General features: G+C 36.2%; 2 protein-coding genes across 3 annotated transcripts in view; both read right to left on the bottom strand.

Annotated features, from left to right (window-relative positions):
- MTMR10 (myotubularin related protein 10) overlaps positions 1 to 20,485 on the bottom strand; it is a 536,484-nt gene that overhangs the window by 479,513 nt on the left and 36,486 nt on the right. The gene's annotated exons all lie outside the window — the stretch shown is intronic.
- Positions 4,259 to 19,387, bottom strand: BNIP2 (BCL2/adenovirus E1B 19kDa interacting protein 2). Of its 2 annotated transcripts, XM_010571739.1 has the most exons (12): positions 19,363 to 19,387; positions 16,361 to 16,498; positions 15,726 to 15,856; positions 14,891 to 14,958; positions 13,614 to 13,781; positions 11,528 to 11,704; positions 10,769 to 10,871; positions 10,340 to 10,471; positions 9,666 to 9,752; positions 9,428 to 9,526; positions 7,913 to 7,948; positions 4,259 to 5,304 (listed from the first exon to the last, which is right to left on the bottom strand). In XM_010571739.1, the coding sequence occupies exons 3-12, from the start codon at positions 15,773 to 15,775 to the stop codon at positions 5,256 to 5,258; spliced, it is 969 nt and encodes a 322-aa protein (XP_010570041.1). In that variant the 5' UTR covers positions 15,776 to 15,856; positions 16,361 to 16,498; positions 19,363 to 19,387; the 3' UTR covers positions 4,259 to 5,255. The 2 variants fall into 2 exon arrangements, with proteins under 2 accessions (XP_010570041.1, XP_010570042.1); XM_010571740.1 differs by lacking the exon at positions 7,913 to 7,948 and having other exon boundaries at positions 4,259 to 5,307; positions 19,363 to 19,386.

Here is a 20,485-nt window from a genome sequence, read left to right as displayed (position 1 = left end):
GCAGGCCGAGCTGCGCGGCTTTCCCTGGCGCGGCCCCCGCCACAGGCATTCAAGAGCGAGGTCGTGCCGCAGCGGGCTAGGGTCGACTTTTTAAAGTTATGTAATAACGAAGAGTTAAAAGGGGTGTAGTTGCGGGCTTAGGTTTATTTTACCTGTTCAAGCGACTGAAAGCCTTGCCCTCCTTAAGCTACCAGCTGAACCCATTTTCCTCTAGCGTTGTATTCCCAACCTGTACCGACTGCCAAAAACCTTCTAAATACTCAACTCCAAAACTATCGTCAAAATAATTGTTGAATTTCACTGAGACTAGCGAACTGGCACCTATAGTGCTTTAGGAACCAGGTTTAAATTTCACATTTTTAGGAGGGAGTGGGTGGTGCATACGATCATAAAAGACACTCGCATTATCAATATATTCCTATGCAGTAAAATAAAACATTCAGACCTTTTCCAAAGGTGTTTATTGCATATAGCATTTATTTTTTTCCTAATTAAAAAGTTTCCCATAAGTAGTAACAGCTAGCACATTTAGAAATGTGTTTATCACCTTACTCCATGACACTGTGAAACACAAACAGAAAAGGGAAGCTCATTTAAAAAAAAAAGAAGGATCATAACATTCTTAAGAGGTAGGTGAAGAGTCTTGTACTTACATAGTTTTATATTAAAGGGGCAAAGGAAAATAGTGACATCTGTGAAGAACATTAATAGTCAATTTAAGCCAGTTATATCACCTACGAGTCACAACCTATGTTTTTGCATGACTAGTGCAGCTTTGTTTTGTTAAACACTGCACATTTCCCATATCACCCATCACTTTAGTGATACTAACAGGCAGTGTCTTAACCCTTGTATCTGCCATTCAACTGGTAGAGCACCCTACTACTTGGGCTTTTCCTGTTAATAAAAAGGCTTTGTTCAGATCACCGAATAAGAAACACTGCAGAACTGCAGAGCCACTGGGAACGTAAGCATCTGTCTTCCATGAATATTTTTTTGTGATTATTAACCTGGAATTCCATGTCATAAATACTAACTGGAGCTACCTAGAGTAAGGAGCATGGTAACATAAGGACTTGACTTTTTGAAAACACTCCAGTAGCTTCTCCTCAGATCATTTGCAATACTGGGGAAAAAAAAACAACCAACCAACCTATGTTTAAATCAGATTAATCTGGGCAGTCCAAATTGCAAAACTGAAAAAACATCTAGTTGAGCAAAGAATGGCTTTAATTTCACTGATCTTAGTCCTGCTTGAAGGGAATGATGAAAAACTGTAACACAACTGCACCCTCTTCACAAATGCCCTTTTTTCCTGTTAGCTCAATATACGGAACAAGATGTGATAAAGGAAACCATGTAGTTCAACTTAAAATTTTGAAGCTAGGAAAGCTGCCAAATCTGTCTTTCAGTATATGAATATTTAAATATTCCTTGTATTTCAAAGTGCTACTCTGACTAAAACCAGATATCCTTAAAAAGTATAATTAAAGCACTTATTTCAAGCATCTCCGACAACCAGTCGGTGAAACAAATCCTCTGGAGAATGACCTGCATCCACAAGGATTGAATAAGAATTTTTACTGAAAGCTTTATAAGACTTCTGCGGTTACAAAAAGCACGCAAGCTATTATCCCTCTCCCCTCTGTTCCTTGTACAAGACTTTTCTGAGGGAGACTGGAATGACTTGAGAATTAAAGTCATCTCCAAAGACAACAGCTTTTGATACAAGATGCATTTAAGCCATCTTTCTATGTAATAAATACTGTATAAATCTGTAAGATACACAGACAAAAATTTGACACTGAAAGAAATACACTTTTCACCAAGAAACTTATTTCTTTGTGACAGATTTAGTTTAGAAAGTGCCCATTCACAATGTAGTTCCATTATTTTCAGTTAACTACAGACATTTCAGTAGATGACATCAGTGAAGCTGACATGACTAGGCACCAATGCCACCCTCTCCTCCCTATGACACACTTCGAGGTCATTTCATAAAAGATTCTATTACCACCAGCATGTAATCTGATCTTGAAGTCTGACACAAATTAGCTGTTGAAAGGTTTTAAGCTGTCATTAAAGCATTTAAGCGTATTATGCAACAAAATTGCTGAAACATGCTAACAGACTATATACCAATTGTGTGCAATTCAGAATATAACTACTGTTTCTCAGTACAAAGTTCCTCACAGCAAGAAATACTATTCTTCACTTGTTCACTGAAAATAAAGGAAAAAAAATGCTAAACTGTATTGTTATGAACAAGGTTACATATTATTCTAACTAGTTCTAAGATTTTTGGAACCAAAAATTCTCCATTTTAACATCCCAGAACCTCAAAGACTTCAATCTGCTTCAGCACTAAATCCTTATACATCCCTCTCCATTACTTTCCAACAGAACATGGCTTTGCCATACTACACAGAACGTCAAGAACATTCAAGCAATCTACAGTGTACTCGCATCAGTTTTTAAATGACACTTTCTCCAAAATCTTTGCCACTTCTGAACACTTACCCTATTGCAGAAACCAATTTACAAAATGTCACATCCACACAGAGAGGCCACTGGCCCAAACCACTATTTCAGCTGCGCACAGTAATAACAAAAGATAACCAATGACTTATTACCACAAATATATATATAAACAAACTAATGAGACCTCCAAATCAAAGGTAAGTTAGTACTCATGAAATTATCTTTTCTTGACAGGACTTAAACTGTATTCTGCGAACATGAGTTTTAGAAGGAAGTGCCATTGAATGGTGAATTCCCTGAAATATTGTATCTTATCACAAAGTGATTCAGGTTTTGAAATAACTTTTATTAAAGTATGAAATTCCAACTTTTCATGTTTTTAAATATTAAAATATATTAAATTATTTTATAATTTTTAAAAAGGTAAATTTGACAAAAAGTTACCCATCTGTGTTCAAAGTAACCTTGGGACCTCGTCACTTTTTGTAAACAACCACCTCACCATTTTAAATGATGAGCTGCAAAAGATCAGAGGGGAATAATTCTTTAGTACACCTGTTTCTCAGGCTGCATATCTTTAAGGACAGAAGAACTGTTGTGCTCTATATTCATTCATGAAAACTTATACTAGAGAAATAAACCATTCAGTAAGCACATACATATTTCCAAAAGAAATTGTACTGCTGTAGCATGAAACTGTAAAATCACTCAGCCACCAGGAAAGACAACAGTAAAAGTGCCATCATTTGATAATATGGTCTATACAGAGGACTGCCTACTCTATACTGCACTATACACATAAGAAGCAACAGGACATGTAGGACTACAATCCTCCCGCCAAGAATATGATTTTACTGAGAAGAATACTTTTTTAAATCAGGAAAAATTTGAAATGAGATGATCAGAATGCTTAGTATCTAGCTTAGGACCCACATAGAATCAGTAAAAATCAAGAAGGTTTACAGGTTTGCATGTTCATACACTGCGCTGTGAAAGTATCAAAAGGAAACAGGCTGTAAGTGTCCAATTTACTGACTGGAACTTTACATTAATCTGGGTCAACACTGAAACTGGAGCAGGAGATAAGACAGCCCAAAGAAACTGTTCACATTTGTGTTCTGCTTTCAGAGCAAGATCCAGACCTTATGAAATGGATGCAAGGCAACTTGAAAGAGAACAGCCTACATATTAATCTCTTTGAAACTGTGATACAGAAGCTGCTATAACAAAAGTACCTAGATCTTGAGATGAAACTCTCTGAATTGCAGAATTAAAACTCCCAGAGACATGGGTAATTTGCCCTCACCTGACATGAATATGCTCTCAGAGTCTATACATGCATCATTAGAGAGATTAGATTTATTGTTAATTGGTAATAAGTCATGACTGCTATTTATCAGTGTCAGATAGTAATCTGGTTGAACACAACTTTTTTTTTTTTTAAATAAGGGAACTGTGTAACACTAACTTTTAATATAGTTAAGAACTGATATTTTCGACATTAAGACAAAATTGCGAGCACAATAAAAACCAGAAGTGAAGATTTAGTATTTGCTACAATATTATACTGCTCAACTCCTGAATGGATTTATTTGCATGCACCTGTCCTTACAGGGAAGTAGCAATGATTATCAAGAGATGTTACAAACTTCTACAACGTATCAACCAGTGCATTATTGTTGCCTATGTGTCCAAGAACATCTCTTACAGACACAAGTTTACTACCATTGTGGGGAGGAAAAAAAACCACCAACCTTTAAATCACCTTTTTTTTTTGTTAAGTGAAATTAGTGCTGGCATCATGTGCCAAACTAAGAGCTTTAGAAATGGATGTTTCATCTACAGGGATGACACAGGTAGCATAAGATTCCCCATACCTCTGCAAACAACTGATATTATGGTGAGAACATCTATGTAACTCCCAAGCTCTAAGTACGACCACAGTTCCTACAACCAATATTTATCCAAGAAGAATTGCAATGAACTAATTTCCTACTGGTAGCTGAGATAGCCTTGATTTACTGAAGCAGAATCTAAATTCACAACTACATTGAGAAAGGTCTGATATCTTACTAGTCATTCAAACAGTTCAGCTTCTGCTGTGGCTTAGGCTTAAACCGTTTGGCCAACAGACTGAAGTTCACAGAACTGCAGTTCTGCATTCTCAAAAATGGACTAAAAGACACCAAAGCTCAAGCTCACTCTAGTGAGGTAAATGAGTACTGCTTGTATTAGATATGTGAACAAAAACAAGGATCTCCGCACTTGTGAAAGACTACATTATGTGATTGTTAATATCCAAACAAATTAAGGTTTCTGTGACAACAAAGAAATGCACTTGACCATTTACAGCAAAACAGATTTATACAATAACAAGTAACTTATGGCCTTGTCTACCTGCAGATGAATTCCTTCAGCAGGTACATACAATATATTGCTCAGTCATAAAAAATATATATTATCTCTTTCCTTTAACATTTAGGTATATAAATATTTTACTGAAGAACATGCATCATTTAGATAAACAACTGCAAGAACACCCTCTGAAAACATAGGGTTCTTTGACATTTAGCAGTATGAAATGATTACATAAACATAGCTATTAAAGTCAAGACAAACCAATACAGCAGTAAGCAGTCCATTGTGTGCTAGTCCAAAGAAATTCGGCACCTTTTGCAACAGGTTATATAATATATACAGAGAACACATTGTAAATGGAGCAAAAATAGCATCATTCCATCTGCATATTCTTCAGTCTTGTTTGGACTCCAAACTTACTGTTCACTTTTCTGCTCTTGTTTTCCATTCAGCTCTTGGTCAACTCTGCTTAAAGAAAGCAGTAAAATTAAAACCATATTAAGAAGTAGTTTAGTTTGATAGCTCACATATTAAGCAAAAACTATTAACAGGAAAACACAAAGCTTTTACATGGAAAAAGTTTTAGTAAATAAATATTAAGATTTTTATTGAATGCCATCACAACGCTTTGCCTTTTTTTTTTTTTTAAATGTTTTCCTACCTCCCCCTAGAAATTAATTAAAACTGTTAAGAAACCATTTAAATAACTATAGCATTCAAAAGGAAGCATTTGAAAAGTGCAAGTGAAGTTTGACTACAAAAGGAAAAAAGCAGGTTCTGTGCTTTTATTAATGAATGCAAGCAGGAATACAAATTTACAGGTAACATGACAACACTGTCAAGCACTGTGCTTGGATGAATTCACACACTGCAGAATAAGCACAGAATTACCATTAACATTATAGTAATTAAGCCAAGAAGGTAACAGCACTAGTTGAATCAACAAAAGTTAAGTGGCTCCTTAACGGCAATACTTCTTCTATGAAGTTCTAGGACTCTTCTAATTACCCAGGAAAAATTCACCATCATTCTGCTAAAACTGTTTTTTTTGTTTTGTGGGTTTTTTTGGTTGTTTTTTTGGTTTTTGGTTGTTTGGGTTTTTTTTATATCCACCTTAGGACTAGCAAACAAAATGTTGCTTTGCAGAAACCAGTGGATGGCTGACAGTCCTGCATGAGATGTACTTTTCCTCTTCACAGTAAGAACAAGCTACAGTCTTAACTATATCTTCTAGAAAATAAATTGTGCATGGAGGTAAGTTAATTTTAAAACCAACAGCCATTCCAAAGTGAGAGAGGCTAAGGCCAAGTTTGTCTTCTAACAACCTAATTGTCTAACCTACCTGTCCAGTCTCTCAAACTATAACCAGCCAGTTTTTCAAAATGGTAAAAGTGACAGCTCTTCTAGGCCATAAACCCATATAAAGGGGAGGCAACGGGGTTTTTTGTTTATTGGTTGGTTGGGTTTTGGGGGATTGTTTTTTGTTGCCTTTTATTTTTGCAGCTGTAAAAATGGAACCTACTACGTAAGGATCTAATAGGTCTGGAGCAGTTGTGTCTAGAAGCAACAGTCCTAGTCAAATACCTCTTTGCCTGCACAGTACGCAGCTGCAAGTCATCCCTGTCCTCACTGCAGTATTTTAGAAAAGCACATTTTGACACAGCTTACAGGACTAACAGAAAGTGTAAAAAAAATACAGTAAGCTAATGCAAACAAGCTATGCATAAACATAGAGCTGACAGTATAAATCCATAGAGGTATATCATATGCTAGCTCCCAAACCAACTCATACACATAGCCAAGGAATTCCTACTGCCATCCTCAAATTTAGTAACTAAACTTCAACACATCTCCTTTCCCCCTATTATAACAATACCTACAACTGCTTTCAACCTGATTAAAGTCTCAGTATCAAATAGTGCCTGTGATCTCTCCTCTACATATAAGTTTCACTTAGGAACATAGTACTATTTACAAAAGTGATGGCAGTATAAGCAATATCAACAGGGACACTAAGAAGTGCTTGCTGTACTGGAGACTTTGAAAAGTTTTTACATTACTGTTTGACTGTCTCAGGTTTGCATCCTGAATACAATGGGCCCTGCAATGGAACTGGGCATATAGAATTATGCATGCTGGTGGGGCATAGGGGGGAGGCAGAAATCAAGCAGAACTGTTCTTAAATATGTACTGGAAGGGTTTCTTAAATTTGACAGGCTTAGTACTTCAGGTTACACACTGCAAAATTATCACTTAATTTGAATAATTCCTGGAGAATGTTCAACACTTATCACTAGCTTTATCTGCTAGCTTTCAGAAAGAATTTAAATTCCTTTTATTTTAATCTCTCAGTGTTCCTCTTAGACAATAAGTCTCCCTCAACAGTTATGCACACACAGGAAGAGTAATTAAAAAAAGCCAAGTTAGTAGCAAAACCTTTCAGTACATGTGTTAATGAGAGCAAAAAAGTAACATATCCATTCAAAAATTTTCATCATCTGCTAGAATAGCTTGAATAGTTAGCAGGAGACTGAGAATTAACAAAATGAAAATCCAGTGTTTATTAGCAAGGAACATAGGCACTGCAAATACAAACAGCACTAAAAATACTAATTTAGATTGCATCTGTTCAAGTTAATAACTGAAAAGGTAGTGAATACCAAAAATACAAAATTCAATATTAGAGCTTCTTCCAGAGTTCCATCTCTGCTGATGCATAGCTACAGCTTAGCACCTAAAACCAGCTCTTCCTTCAGGCATCACTTTTTGTTAGAAAGAAGCACTACTTTTGTCTCTTGAAGATTCAGTTGAGAAACATGTATCGCCTTAGAAGTGAGCATCTCATGTAGTAGAGACTATTCACAAATATCTGTTTGAACATCCAGGGTGAGTTCTTTTAGATGATATATTGTACTTGCAGGCAGTATAGTTACTTTCATGCATAAAAACTTAGTCACTAGTGCATGTTTATATTTACAAATGCTTATTCCTTTATGCAAGCCAATCAACTGGGAGTTAGTTGCAGTGCAAATTGTCTTATCTAGATGCAACCCTAATCAAAATATGAAGATACCTTTTCTGTTTCTTTCTAAACTTTTCTTCTTCATACCTTGGTGAGGAAAAGTTTGATTTCAGTAAATATAACATATGAAGGCCAAATTCAACAGAAGCTGCAAACTGGTATTAGTGTCAATACAGTTTGTAGAAACATACCAAGTTTTGAAAATGATATAATTAAGAAAAAATATATTGTACCTCCAAAATTTATAAGCAAGAAGCATTAAGATTTAATTACTATGACATAACATATGAATTCAATACTTCTTGTACAGTATTAACATCCATCACTGAAATTTAAAGTCTGTATTCGTAACAGTTTGAAGCCAGATGTAATCCTCCACAGAAGTCTGAGAATTAACTCCATAAGTCAACCAAGTTCAACCTTTGCAGAACAGTTAAAAGGTTTATCAATACAGAAATGAGTCTTTCTCTCCTTAGAAAGGCAGTCTGAGTATTTATAACACATCCTTCAAAAGCCCCAGTAAAAAAATATTCTAAAGATAGCACAAGGCTGCTTCAGCATTGTCATGTCTTTCCTCTCCACCCCAAGAAAACTGTGTTTTCTCTATTTTATAAAAAGTTAAACTCTGCAACTGATACCAGCTGAATGTTTACTGCAATAACCAGCCATATGCAGGAGCGTGGGGGACCAATTTGTGGATCTGTGCAATATGGATGAGCCCTTCTGTCCACACAGTGAGACTATGCCACCTTTCCTTATGGAGTTCCCAGTTTGCAATCACCTATCGTGATGCATTCTCTATAGGTTTTGTATGTATACCCTCTAATAGGCTGATCGATTTGTCATCAAAATTGTTAGTATTTTCATCTGGCTTTTTTTAAGACCCAAGTTTGTGATTTCTACTCTATTACTGCACCCACAAATGCTATTGAAAAAAGTATCATCATCATCGTATTTGAGAGCAAAGTTGTGCTGACGTTAAAATGGATATTTGTATCTGGAGGGAAGGAAGAGGAGAAAACCAAGGACATTGATGCTGCCTTCACCTCTTCACCAAAGTAGTTTTAGAACTATTATGGGTAGGGATTCATCATTTTTCCACCACAGCTACTCTTTTAAATGAAATCCCAACCCACGTGGTATTTCACCACTTAATTTGTTCCACATTTTAGCATGAACACCGAAGATACTATAAATAACTTCAGTATCAACACGTCCAGAATTTCTCTCTCACAAGCCAGTTTAGCATACTAAAGGGTATAACAACTGGAATGAGACCTTGTCTCTAGAAGACTTAATTCACACACACCATAATTTGGTAATTACGCAAGGCACTATTTGTGAAAATCCCTATACATTAACAATTTCACTATCTATGCTACTGCATACCAAACCGTAGTTAGCACTGTGGTCAAACATGGATACTCCTCCTAGATACAGCGATGATCTGAGTTAAATTAAATTTTATTAAATGCAAATTATTACATTCAAACCAATCATTGAATACAATATATACTGGTTCTAAAACATGATCAGTGTAGAACATGTTTGAATAATAAAACGTACTGTTTTATGCATTCTGGGATGCCAACGTATTCCATGGGGATGAGTTCAGCTAGTTCTGCCAGGGTAAAGACATACCTAATTTTTTGGCTGAATTTTGAGCTGTGGAAGAACAAATGCAGGGTACAGTTACAACTTAAAAAGTTTTCAATAGGTCAATTATAAAACAGTTTTTGAAGTTTAAAGTAAACAGTTGTTAGGATTATTTTTTTTTCCAAAGAAATAGCTTCCAGAGTATTACCTAATAAAAGGTTTTGTGATGGCCAGAAGTGTTCTGATGAACCAAGAAGGATGAACTATGATTAATGATTTCAGATTTTTCCTTAACCTAAAGAATTCAAACAGAAGACATAATTACTAGAACAAAAAGGCAGCATGACAACAAAGGTTTGGGTTTTTTTTTAATATATGTTTTTGCAAGCACAACTGTCACATAAATCTAGTATTCTGACATTCCATTATTAGGCATTACCATCTGCCAGAAGAAAAAAAAAAACAAAACACACAATCATATAGTCAAAAATTAAGAGATAGTATCATTTTGACAATAATGACAAGGAAATAACATTCTTAAGAGAAGTTTCTTTGAATCTTTTTACACAACTAATGATGAAGTCCTTCACAAAGGACCCCCCCTTATTACCTTATCATATTAATACAAGAAGTTTTAAGGATATTCTACGTGGTAAGAGTATTCAGTACTCTTAACACTACTATTTTCACTTAAAACAAACAAGAAACCACCCTGCAACAAAAAAGCCAGGCATGCCTGTAGCATTATTCCACATTGTCCAGCTTAGGAAGAGGTTTTCAATATACCAAGCAATTTGCTTAAATCTTATCCAGTAGGTACCAGATACCACATTAAACAGTGAGCATGTGAATATTGTAAGAAAACACTGCAGAGCTTCTTACCTTCTATCAATTTGCTGGTAACATTTCCTAAGCCAGCCTAAACTTGGCATTTTTCTCCTTGTTGTTGCACCATTCAGGTAAACTATCATATAGTTCTCTGCTACTAACAGCTCTAAAGTGCCAATTACATACCTGCAGAGACAAGCAACAAAAACTTTCAAGTAAAGATCTGTGGATATTAAAGTAATTCCTAGTAGTGCTCAAATATATTTAAAAAAACAAAGCTGGCAAAAGTGTTGAGCAACATCTAATAACTTTTTCTTCCCTCTCCTGGAAGCAGATGTAGTTGCTTTTCTATTTCTTATTTTTCCCTCATCTGAAATACAAAAAGCTTCATTAAAAAGATGAGAGAGAAGTAGGCCTTACATTAAAATGCTAATTTTCACAATGTGAAATTAAGATAGTATTCAGAGGCAGATGATGACTTACTTAAATAGATTGTCCATTAGATATCTGTAGTTAGGCTGACTGCTTTCAGGCATAAAGCAAACAGCAAACACAACAATGGCATTTAACCCATCACCATAATAACCTAAAAACAAAGGAAAAAGCAACAGTGGTAACAAAGGTGACTATACAATAACTACGTTTACACAGAGTCAAGCATATTCAGTAAGCTTTCTCATTATTTACCTTGAAGAGACTTACAAACATCTATTCTATATAGGCAGATTCATAGTTACAGAAAACCTGAAGATTTCTTTTTCAAGTTCATCTACATCTAAAGAAATAGCTGGAGTTGATGTAAATCAAATGCTGTACCTACAAATCAACATCTCAGTATAGAATCTCAATATATTTAATAAAGTTTTTATATAGCCAACTTTCCTTCCAAACTAAACTCCACAGACTGTTGGGAAGAGTCATTAAATTGACTTATGCCTTAGTAAATCTACAATTAATGCTTTCAACACTCTTAAAACCAAAAAATTATACTGGTAGCACTGACGCTGTAGAACAGCTAAGTACATCTTATTACATATAAGCATGTTAGCTTCATTTGAACATGTGCACATTTTGGAACTTTAGTTTAATAGGGAAAAAATATTAAATCAACCATATGCCTTAATACTGCAACAAATGAATTATCACGAGTCTTTATACCCAAAGCTCTTTCTGTGCCACCCCAGCTTAGCTTAAAGTAGTAAGTTTCTCAACAGTTCCCCTCAGCACATCACTAGTCCTTACCACCATGACTGATAACTTTTTTATATGGTTCAATTGCCTTCATGTCCACCCTATGGTCCTGTTCTCCAATCCTAAACATTCGCCAGCGTCGACCATCATCTTTCTCCTCTGCTGCAGTGTATTCAGTAAGTGATCCTTTCCTAATTACATCAGTAGTTTTTGGTTTTGGAAGATCATCTGCCAAAGTTAAAACATGTTCAAGATCCATTATGAATACTACGTATAGTGACAATCAATTACAATACAGGTTAACCACTTTGCTATCTAATCTATTTTAATGTTCTTTAGCCAGTCAGACATATCAGCTGACTTAGTTCCTTCAGTCATTACAAAATAGGATCTCATGGGTGTCATACATATTTTAGTAAAATACTCCATGTTGGCAGTTATCCATTGACTGTAGTTTTCCATGTTAAAGTACATGACAAATTTCAATTCACGTAGAAAGCCTATTTAATTGTAGGCTTTCAGAATACAGACCTTGATGAATCTTACCAAAACAGACAAAGTGGTTAACTCCGATGATAATTACACAGGTTGCTTGATCACAGATTTACATAAAAGCATGATTTAAAACATTGACAGTACCTTGCAAGCAGACATGCAGGCAAATCTATTTAGAAATTAAATCTAATTCATATGTGTGCAATCAATATATATGAAATTTATGCTGACAGCAATCTGTAAAACAATTTGCTCCAATTAAATTATGATTCTTGACTTTGTTGCATAGACCTTACCCAAAGCGAGAAAAACCTACTGCAAGTTAGTTGTCTGCTCCCAAGACAAAGCTGTTAATTGAAACTATCCTTCCAGGAAAATGAAGGCAGCAGCATTAAAGGAAGAAAAGACAGAAATCCTTTTCAGCCACTTTTAAAAACAAGGCACAAACATCCGGAACATTTCCTTTGCATCATTGCAAAACTAACCCTAAATACCAATTCTTCTTCACCAAAATGATGAAAATCCTTTTACACAGGTAAATCCACAAGCTCTGTTACAAAAACTTCACCTGCAATATGTCTTTAGCTATTTTAAAAAACCCCTTATTCTAAAGGGTGTTTCCTTCTCCATTTACAAGCTATCTTGGAATGAAGAACAGGTAGTGTTTCATACATAACAGTGAAAAGAGAGCTTCCTGTTTACTCAGGAATTAGAAGTATTTTTTTTCCAGAATAAAAAAATTATAATTGAGTTTACACGTTTAGAGACATTCTTAAGTCATGAAGTTTACAGAAGTTAGACCCCAACTGTTTGGCCAACACAACAGTTCTTGGCTTACATAAAAGGGCCTTAAAACATAATTAAAACTGAAAGTATAAAACTTGTACTTTAACTCCTACACAGAACTTCTTTACCTCCAATAAAATTTGTTAGAATCTCCAGGTTTTGCCTGTAAGAATAGGATGAAGCATCTACTCATTTCTTAAATTTCAGATCATTACTAGTGAGGCTATAGCTATGTTAACTTCCTATCAAGTCATTTCAGAATTCCTTGACACAAAATAGAGGCTCTTCTACCACTTCAGTCAACCCAGAAAGCACGCAAACTCTAAGGCTACTGACCTTTTACCCTTCTCACCACAGTAAGATATGAGATCAGGTGTTAGTCAGTATTTTTAAAAATACCATTCAGTCTTCCTTCAATACAAAGGCTTGCAATTCATCAATTTCCAACTAGCTAATCTACATCACTTTATATGGTTCACCTCTATTTAAAGCTCATCTATAATACATGTAAAACACCTTTGGCATTTTTTTTTCCCCCAGGTTGGTTCTTAAAAACATATTGCAACAAAGAGGATTTTCCATAACTTTTGAGTCTTACAGTTGTTTAATGACATTCACCTAAGTTTATTTGGAGGTACAGCTATTATTATGTTGTCTGTGTACTAATCAGTTGAGGTCTGATTTGCTCTTTAAAAATTCATTGCATATATTCCCAATTTCTAATCTAATCATTCCCTTTTTATTTTTCCTCTTGTAATATTGAGCCATAGTTATTTCCCACCTGAAAAACTGTTGACCTGCACATAAGAAAATAGAAATATTTACAGGCATCAGACAAAAGTAACAAAATACTTACCTTCCCATTCAAACTCATTGCTATTTTCTGAAGGAGTATCCAAGTCATCCAAATCAATCTCTCCACTCTCATCCAAGTCATCAGACAAAACAGATTCCTCACTGTGATCCAAAGTTAAGCTAATATCTGGAGCTGTTAGTTTCTTCCTCACTTTGGTTCCATTAACCTCTGTATTTAAAAAAGCAAATTGTTTCTTTTCAAAGCTAAAGCGAGTTTAGACAGGCATATTAACAAGACAGAAGACCACAATGCTTTCTCAGAATGCACGGTAAATTAATTCCCATAATTTAAACAATGTATCTTTGGAATAAGAATTAAACACAGGGTGAAAAGAACAGCACTTGGAGGTCAAAGTTCTCAAGTCCTCAAGACCGTAAGTTTACCCAACTGCATACACACTATGATCACAGTGGTAGACCACCATACTCCCTACAGAAGAAAAACCTGAAGTGCTGCCACCACCTAAGCAACTATTACCCATGCCAGCTATACCAAAGCATTCCATGAGTTGTTCTAGATATTATACTAAGTAAGTCTTGCAAATAATGCAATAAGTTCATATCCCTAGCCCTTGATTTTGTTAGATATTGGTAACATCATAACCATCTTTGATGAAATAAAAAAATAATTTACAAGCTGCAAAAACCCAGAAGGCTGCCAGACAACAGTGAGGACAGAGAATTAAAGAAACTATTAGGGGAACACCCAGCATGCTTTGAGACATAAGGCAAGTACTTGTGTGATTCCGACAGCAGTTGAAAGCAGGGAATAAAATAAAATGACTGATGTAGCACTGAAAATGCCACAACTAAAGCAGACTGACAAGATACAAAAAATTAAAAATGTAAAAAAAGGCATCTGTATTATTACCCCTCTGACCATTTGGATGGGCAACATTCTTAAAAGGCCACAAAGGTCTGAAATTTGGAGAGAAACTAAGGTAGGCCCTAACTGATGCACAGAGGCCAAATAATGAACCAAGATTTTAAGACAGGTCAGGAAGTGAGTGCAGTTATTCATTTTTGTCCAGTATTACCTGGATAGCTCTGTTCACAAAGAGGATGAAGAGTCTCATATTTTATTCCCAAACCCTTTTCTTTCTAGACAAGATGTTTATAATATCCTTCACATACAAAAATGTCATTTAGAATGCTGTTTCCTCAAGCCTGACTCAAAAACCACCCCCACTCCCCAAAACACCCTAAACCAAAAATAGAGTTTTAAAACAGCCATCTAAGTAGGAAGCAGTCAGCTTGACTGGAGTGGAATGTTCTTACCAGCTTCACTTTCTGTTCCAGCTGCAGCCAATATATCTGACTCAACAGGATCATCCTCTGGCAGGGGCCTGGTGCACAAAGTAGAAACTACTGTTACAAAACTTTTTTTTTCTTTTTTTAAATAGCCAGCTAAATGCCAAATATTTAGGCTTACGCACTGCTAAAAAACCCACTGTGGGACAGTACTGAACTAAATTTACTTATAGCCTAAGTTCAAGCTTTCAGTAAACAAAGCACCAAAGTAGCAGAAAATTCCTTTACAGCATGCAGGTGACCATCTGTTGATGTGACAAATGCCAAAATACTGGTTGCTACAAGTGTGTGTCATCCTTAAGAAAACTTATATTCTCACTTCAGAAAATTTGACATTAAATACATTACAAAAGTAGTTTAGTCATGTTATTACAGAAAGCCTCTGAAGTCAGCTCTTTTAGTTTCTTTGTAGGCCCAAGCATCACTAGCAGTCCAAACTGTTAAAAATTTTGCTCAAAAATGTTGCTTAATGAAATATTTGGGCCTTCAGACACTGGTAGTAATATGCAAACAATGTAGTTGCACAAGAGTGCCACAGAAAACTAAGCCCAACTTCCAAATTTTCACTTTAGTAACACTGGAAACTTCAAAAGTGGCATGCCTGTTTTACTTAACTTACCCATGAAGATGAAGTGATCCCTTTCCAGACCATAAAGAAACATGCCACAAAACCTTTTCAAGATGACCATATTAATGGAAATCACTTCAAGATTATTGAGTGTTAGTTCACCAGGAAGATAAAGAGGTAAGCTTATTCTGGATGTATTTGATTTTAATTACTATTAAAAAAAAAATTAAAAACCTTGGGAAATCTTCATCTTGCCATTCTTCCTTAAACTCAACACCTTCCATTCTCCAGCCAACTTGAACTGCTAATAGAGACTCCTGATCACCCAGAACCTCTTGTCTTCAGGACAGTGGGCTAAAGAGGAGCTGCAGGAACATAACAGAAGATGCTAGTTCAATACTTGTAATGCCCATACTTGCAACACATCCTTTCACTTATCACCAAGTTGAGGTATTATGCAGAAAAAAAAACCCACAAAAAAACCACAGGGAAAGGTTTATGATTTGTCTCCATTTTTTTTTTTTTTTCATACAAAACTGCTTATGGCATGGTTTATCATACAATATTTTAGGTTGGAAGGGATCTCATGTAGTCCAATACCCCGCTCAAGCAGGATCAACATCTCGGCTAAAAACCAAGGCCTTGAGCAACCTGATCTATCGTTTAGGATTACACCAGTTCACTCCAAACTGTAAGAAACCTGACAGCTCTCTAGATTCTACGAGAGATATTGAATAAGTGTGTATTTTGAGAACCCCCCCCAGATAGTCAGATCTAAAACACAACCCAGTTCTTAAAAAAAAAAAAAAAAAAAAAAAATCACACACTTTAAAGATAATTATTTCAGAAAGTGTTTTCAGAAAACTCACCCTGTGATGTGCAAGTCAATCTGTGTTTTTTCAGGCTCACCCATCACCAGCAACAAGGAATCCCCAATAATGGAACATAATAAACCATTCTGCTGACATACAAGTCCAAGCCAGTTAAAGCTCTTGGCTGCGTTGGCTCTAAAAATTGGTAGGAGCAGGTAAGCTTATCAATGCAGATATTAAGAAAAATCAACACTAATCAAAACAGGAAACAATTATATTTGAATGCAAAGAAGCAATCACCACAGAACACTACTACATACAAAGTTTGAATGCAATCATACTGCTAATTAAGCAGAGAAAATTTTTTTTTAATGTGGCTAAAAAGAAACGTTACACTTACTGTTCTGTATGATGACCTTTCACAACAAATCTCAATTTCTCTTCTCCTGACCCGATTACAGTCACAGACTGTTTTTAAAACATCCTGCAATGCTTAAAGCTACACTACACAAGCCAATTAACAAAAAATTTAAAAGACTGATTTTTGTAAAACTCCAGTACCAGCAACAAATTAAACACTAATGACTAAAATTTAAGCTTATTTTACCGACATTTCCCTGCTTCCCTCTTCCAGAAAACTGAAATAAAATTCCTGTAAGGTAGCAGCCTAGTTCCTCTTAAGGGTCAGACTCTCCTGTTCGAATTGTTCAGCCCCTGCACCACTCAGTTGCTGTCAGTATGTGCCAGTACACACAATCTCCAAAAAGTTGCCCCAGCAATTGTCCTCCTAGCTCTCCCTCTTTCTCTTTGTCATTTTTGATTTACACGCTCTTTGGAGTAGTTTCTTGCTGCTCGAATCATATGACTTTCCTTGTGAAACATGTCCTCTCTTTCATTAAGATGATGATATTCTCAGCATACAGTTTCTCCCGAGTACTAACCTGCTAAGTGTTTGCAACAATAAATTTTAAATATTTGCTTGGAGATCTGATCATATTTTGATCAGTAGTAACAGTGAATATGTGCATAGTTCTTTATGCATTTGTTTCAGGACACTGAGATGAAGGAGGAGAAGTTTCACAAGGTACTCTACGCAGTCAAGAGAATACAGTGGTTACAATCAGTACGGAACAGACCATATGATGCAAATACACAGTTCACTGCAAACAGACACTAAACTTAAGAGAAAATCTAAACTGATGACTTCATTCTTAAGGGACAGATGAAGAAATGAATAAAACGGACAATAAAAAAAACCCCACAACAAAAACACACCACCACAAACCAACCCTACCACTGTGCTGGTGGCTATCAGATGCTACTCTTGAGCTCGCCTGCACTGCATTCACAAGACAGTTTAAAGTAGGGTTTTGCTTCAAGACTTGAATAGTTTCCTCACTACACTTTTGAAGAATACCAAACACCAAGTAACATCTATTAATTTCAGATGTACAGCATTTCAGTGCAGAAGCAATTCCTACCTGCATGTATTCCATTACATTAAGATAAACTTGATACACTAAAGACAGGCACAGAGTTTAAAAGTTACTCATGCTGTAACCAAAGTTTAAGACACTTTTACAAAACACTTCTCGCGTTACTTACAGAATTCTCATCAGCAACTTCTCATTAAGGTAGACTTGAAAGCAATCATTCACTAAATACTGCATAGTACAACTGCAAACAACTTAGAAGGCAAGTTTCAAGTTCAACATCAGATAAGCTTGATTTTAGGTTTTCAGCATCCTACTTAACATGCAGACTAAGTAGTTGTTTTGGATGTTTCAACTTAAAGTCTTATGTCCAAAAGCACTATCACCTGTCAACTAGAAGAATGAGAAATTAACAAGGAAGGGCAATCCCAAGAAAGTTAGAAAAGTGCTGACTTTAAAGTTAACTACTGAATACTTTTACATCACTAATATAAATGCTTACAAAGCAGGGGAAAAAAATCTACTATTTCTGTTTATACAAACTAAAGCATAGTTTAGAATAGTCTTCCTACAGCTGCTGTGACGGTGCTGACATCTCCTGTTTTTACTATGCCAAAGTTTCTTTTTAATTCAGCTGTAAAGCAAAGATAAAAGCTTAACTTGAAAAATGTCATATATTGTAATAATGCAAGTATTTATTAGTCACATAGAACAAAAGCAATTAAATTTCTACCTGATCCTAGCACTCTTCATGGACAACTCAAAAAGCTGTGGTTTCTGAGAACAGCAAGCCCGATCATTTTTACTCTCCATTGTTCATTATTTTCCATTTTACCTAAATGGAATTGGAAGATTGGGAGCTACCTAAAGGTCAGAAACTTCAACACATCAAAGAACATCTGGATGCAGGATTGCCATGTGGTTCTGCTCTCTTACTGGAACCACGGGACTTTGGTTCTCAACAACGCCTTTCATATTTCTAAGTATCTCAACAGGCAAGTTATAATACTACAAAAAGAAAAAATATCACAAGGGAACACATCACTAAAACGCACTACTCTTCCACTGCAGCTAATGAACAGATTTCCATTTCCAGAACACCAGGTTAAACCTACTCAAGTTTGCATGTGAAGAGTATTACTGCTTGCACTAGAAGTCAAACATCAGTGTTGTCATCATTTTTCCTGGAAGAAGGGATAATTTTCAGAGTTCTCTTGTTAATACCAAGCTGGCTTAGTTGGTAGGTGCTGGAATACCAAATACAAGAATATTTAAGAAGCCTATTATAAACTGCCATTTTTAAGAATTTAGTTTGCAGCTAAACAGAGACTCTAATCTGTCCCAGATACTTAGGAAAAAAAAAAAAAGACAGCAGAATGCATGAGATCGTTTTATTCATGAAGTTAAAGACTCCTTGCAAAAATGATTTTTTAGGTTTTCACTCTTGAGTTCTCAGAAGAATACACAAATAAATAGAAGTTATGCATTTACATGGGCATATCTGCCTATCCAATACAGAGACCTATATTCAGTCTCTGACCAGCACCTCAGCATTTGAAGTAGAATAAATATAAGGCTTATTTTGCAACACAACTGCGATGACGAGCATACTATTGAACTAGATACCTGATCAGCAAAGAATAGCATGCTGTTTCCATCTCAGAAAGTGGAAATCAACTTCAAAAAAAAAAAGTTAGCCTACTTTTTCTACATTTCACCTTCACTATTTCAACAGAAACATTAACTGTTACTAAAGTGAATTCCAGGTTCCAGGCATTAAAGAGGTGCCTCTAAGAGTATTTTTCACATTTGATTTTACAGCAAGTGAAATCTATGGAACAGCTATATTTTTCTGGTACACACATCCACACGGTACAGCTCACTATAATTTCTAAATGTTTTTATAACCCCATTGGCTTTTAGAATGTGGCCACACTAGCCGTGACCCCAGGAAACACTTCCCAGACCTGAAGATGGACAGCCAAACTTTCTCACTTGCAAGTCTGCATAATGAGGTGATGCAAAGACTTTCATTAATAACAGGTCAATTCTTTGTCCCCTTTTAATCCCTTCTCTCAGCATCAAAGCGTGGAGAAATCAGTCCATTAAAAGAGAAAACTTTGAAAACACTCTTGCTGTCTTCTCCGAGGATACTACTTTAAATTCCACATCGAGAGCAACAGAAGAATCTGCATTTCTGAATCACCAAGGCTCATTTAAAGGCAAGTACTACCTTGTCTGACAACAGTCAAAAAGAATTTATACCCTGCCTAAAGGCAATCAATATTCCTATGTAAGATTTAGATACGCATACACGTTAACCAGAAATAATCAATTACTACTTAGCGTATTACATTAGTAGCTAGAGGAACCCAAAGAAAAGGCGCTAGAAAGCAACTTCTGCGACACAGCTCCATACCGCGCACTTCCTAAACCTACATCGGAAAAAGTTACTGCACTCGCGCTCCCCGCTCCTTATTCAGCCACACAAGAGAAAGGCAGGGGGGAAAAAAAAAAAAAAAAAAAAGTCTCCGTAATTGAAGGCAACCTCATTAGCGGGCATAAGGCTACAGTTCGCGCTGCTCCGGTGCGACCACCCTACCGGGGCGGGGGGGAGGGATGCACGGCCAGGGCGAACCCCCCGCGCCCAGGGCCCTTCCCCCGACCGCTCCCCGCAGCGGCCGCACGGGAGAGACGCGACGCGGCGGGCCGCTCTGCGGAGCAGCCGTACGCCCGAGGCGCAGGCCAG

The sequence above is a fragment of the Haliaeetus leucocephalus genome, unplaced genomic scaffold (genome assembly GCF_000737465.1).
Source record: "Haliaeetus leucocephalus isolate CR32 unplaced genomic scaffold, Haliaeetus_leucocephalus-4.0 Scaffold339, whole genome shotgun sequence".
NCBI lineage: Eukaryota > Metazoa > Chordata > Aves > Accipitriformes > Accipitridae > Haliaeetus > Haliaeetus leucocephalus.
The sequence above is the reverse complement of the archived record's forward strand: the minus strand, read 5'-3'. Positions and strand labels throughout refer to the sequence as shown.

What these genes read in the sequence shown, in the direction of transcription:
- BNIP2 (XM_010571739.1), bottom strand. Translation starts at nt 15,775, where the DNA reads ATGGAAGGTGTTGAGTTTAAGGAAGAATGGCAAGATGAAGATTTCCCA. An exon ending in TGGAACAGAAAGTGAAGCTG is followed by an intron (nt 13,782 to 14,890) that starts GTAAGAACATTC and finishes TTTTAAATACAG; the next exon opens with AGGTTAATGGAACCAAAGTG. An exon ending in CTAATGGACAATCTATTTAA is followed by an intron (nt 10,472 to 10,768) that starts GTAAGTCATCAT and finishes TTGTCTCTGCAG; the next exon opens with GTATGTAATTGGCACTTTAG.